At 53.4% G+C, this 954-nt stretch overlaps 1 protein-coding gene across 1 annotated transcript in view; it reads right to left on the reverse strand.

Moving 5' to 3' along the window:
* The window catches only part of RNF123 (ring finger protein 123), a 33,292-nt gene continuing 32,338 nt past the window's right edge, over window positions 1–954 (reverse strand). Inside the window, exons 34-35 of the mRNA XM_009071097.1 lie at window positions 897–954; window positions 1–89 (exon numbers count right to left, since the gene is read on the reverse strand). The exon at window positions 897–954 is cut by the window's right edge and continues 3 nt beyond it. Of these exons, the coding sequence (XP_009069345.1) occupies window positions 1–89; window positions 897–954 (147 nt within the window). The remainder of the gene's footprint in view (window positions 90–896) is intronic.

Consider the following 954-nt stretch of genomic DNA (forward strand, 5'->3'; position numbering starts at 1 on the left):
TCACCCCTGAGCATCAGTGTCCACCAGCAGCCGGACCAGTATCCCTGTCACAGCTACAAGGATTGGGTAATGGTCCACGCTCTCCAGCCCTATGGAAACAAAAGAAAGATTGAGCCACTGCCACTACATGAGAGACAGAGCAGGGTTGCACTGCTACTGCCAGACTTGGGCTCTCCAGGGGGACCATGGGTTTTATCAAGGACAGAGGGATCTTCCTCACTAATGGGAACACCTGCCTCTATCAAACCACAAGAGAAGAAGATGGTCTGTTCCCTCCTATGCAGGCAGGAAAATCCAGCTGCTGTATGGGGAATATAGGATGCCTGTAACACAGTACCTGGAGCCAGTCAGCTAACAGGCCCAGCTCAGCTGTCCACAGTCACCTCCAGAAGAGGACTGATGTTGCTGAGAATGGCTTCCCCCAGCAATTCAGTGCACCTTTTACTTGACACAGAGCACAGCAACCAAACCTGCTGCCTCAGCAACCTGTGCTCCCACCTAACCTGTGCCAGGCCAGTGTCTAGCAAGACACATCCCCACTCAGGCACAGCACAGCTGTCACTTCTACCATAAACTGCCAAAGCACTGTGTCAGCTGTCTCATGAGGGCAGGGAGACTGGAGGGAACCAGAGTTGCTGGGCAGGAAGCGGCAAAGGGCTAAGAAAGAGCACTAACGCTCACATCCATGTGGATGATTTACACGTCTTCTGAAGACAGCACTTCTGTGGCAGCCTGCAGGACCAGGCCAACTTCCCAGCCAGAGATGTGGCAGGCTTGAGGTATGATCCCATCCACCTCTGCATGGACCTTCAGCACAAGTTATCCCTCCCTTCACAGGGGCATGCCTCCAGCATGTTTTCCATGGAGAGGGACAGAGGGTTAATGTGCAGACTCACCTGGCAGACGGAGGTTGACCACTCTGTCAAACAAGTTCCTTTCAGCTGTCACACGGTT

The sequence above is a fragment of the Acanthisitta chloris genome, unplaced genomic scaffold (genome assembly GCF_000695815.1).
Source record: "Acanthisitta chloris isolate BGI_N310 unplaced genomic scaffold, ASM69581v1 scaffold33083, whole genome shotgun sequence".
Lineage (NCBI taxonomy): Eukaryota > Metazoa > Chordata > Aves > Passeriformes > Acanthisittidae > Acanthisitta > Acanthisitta chloris.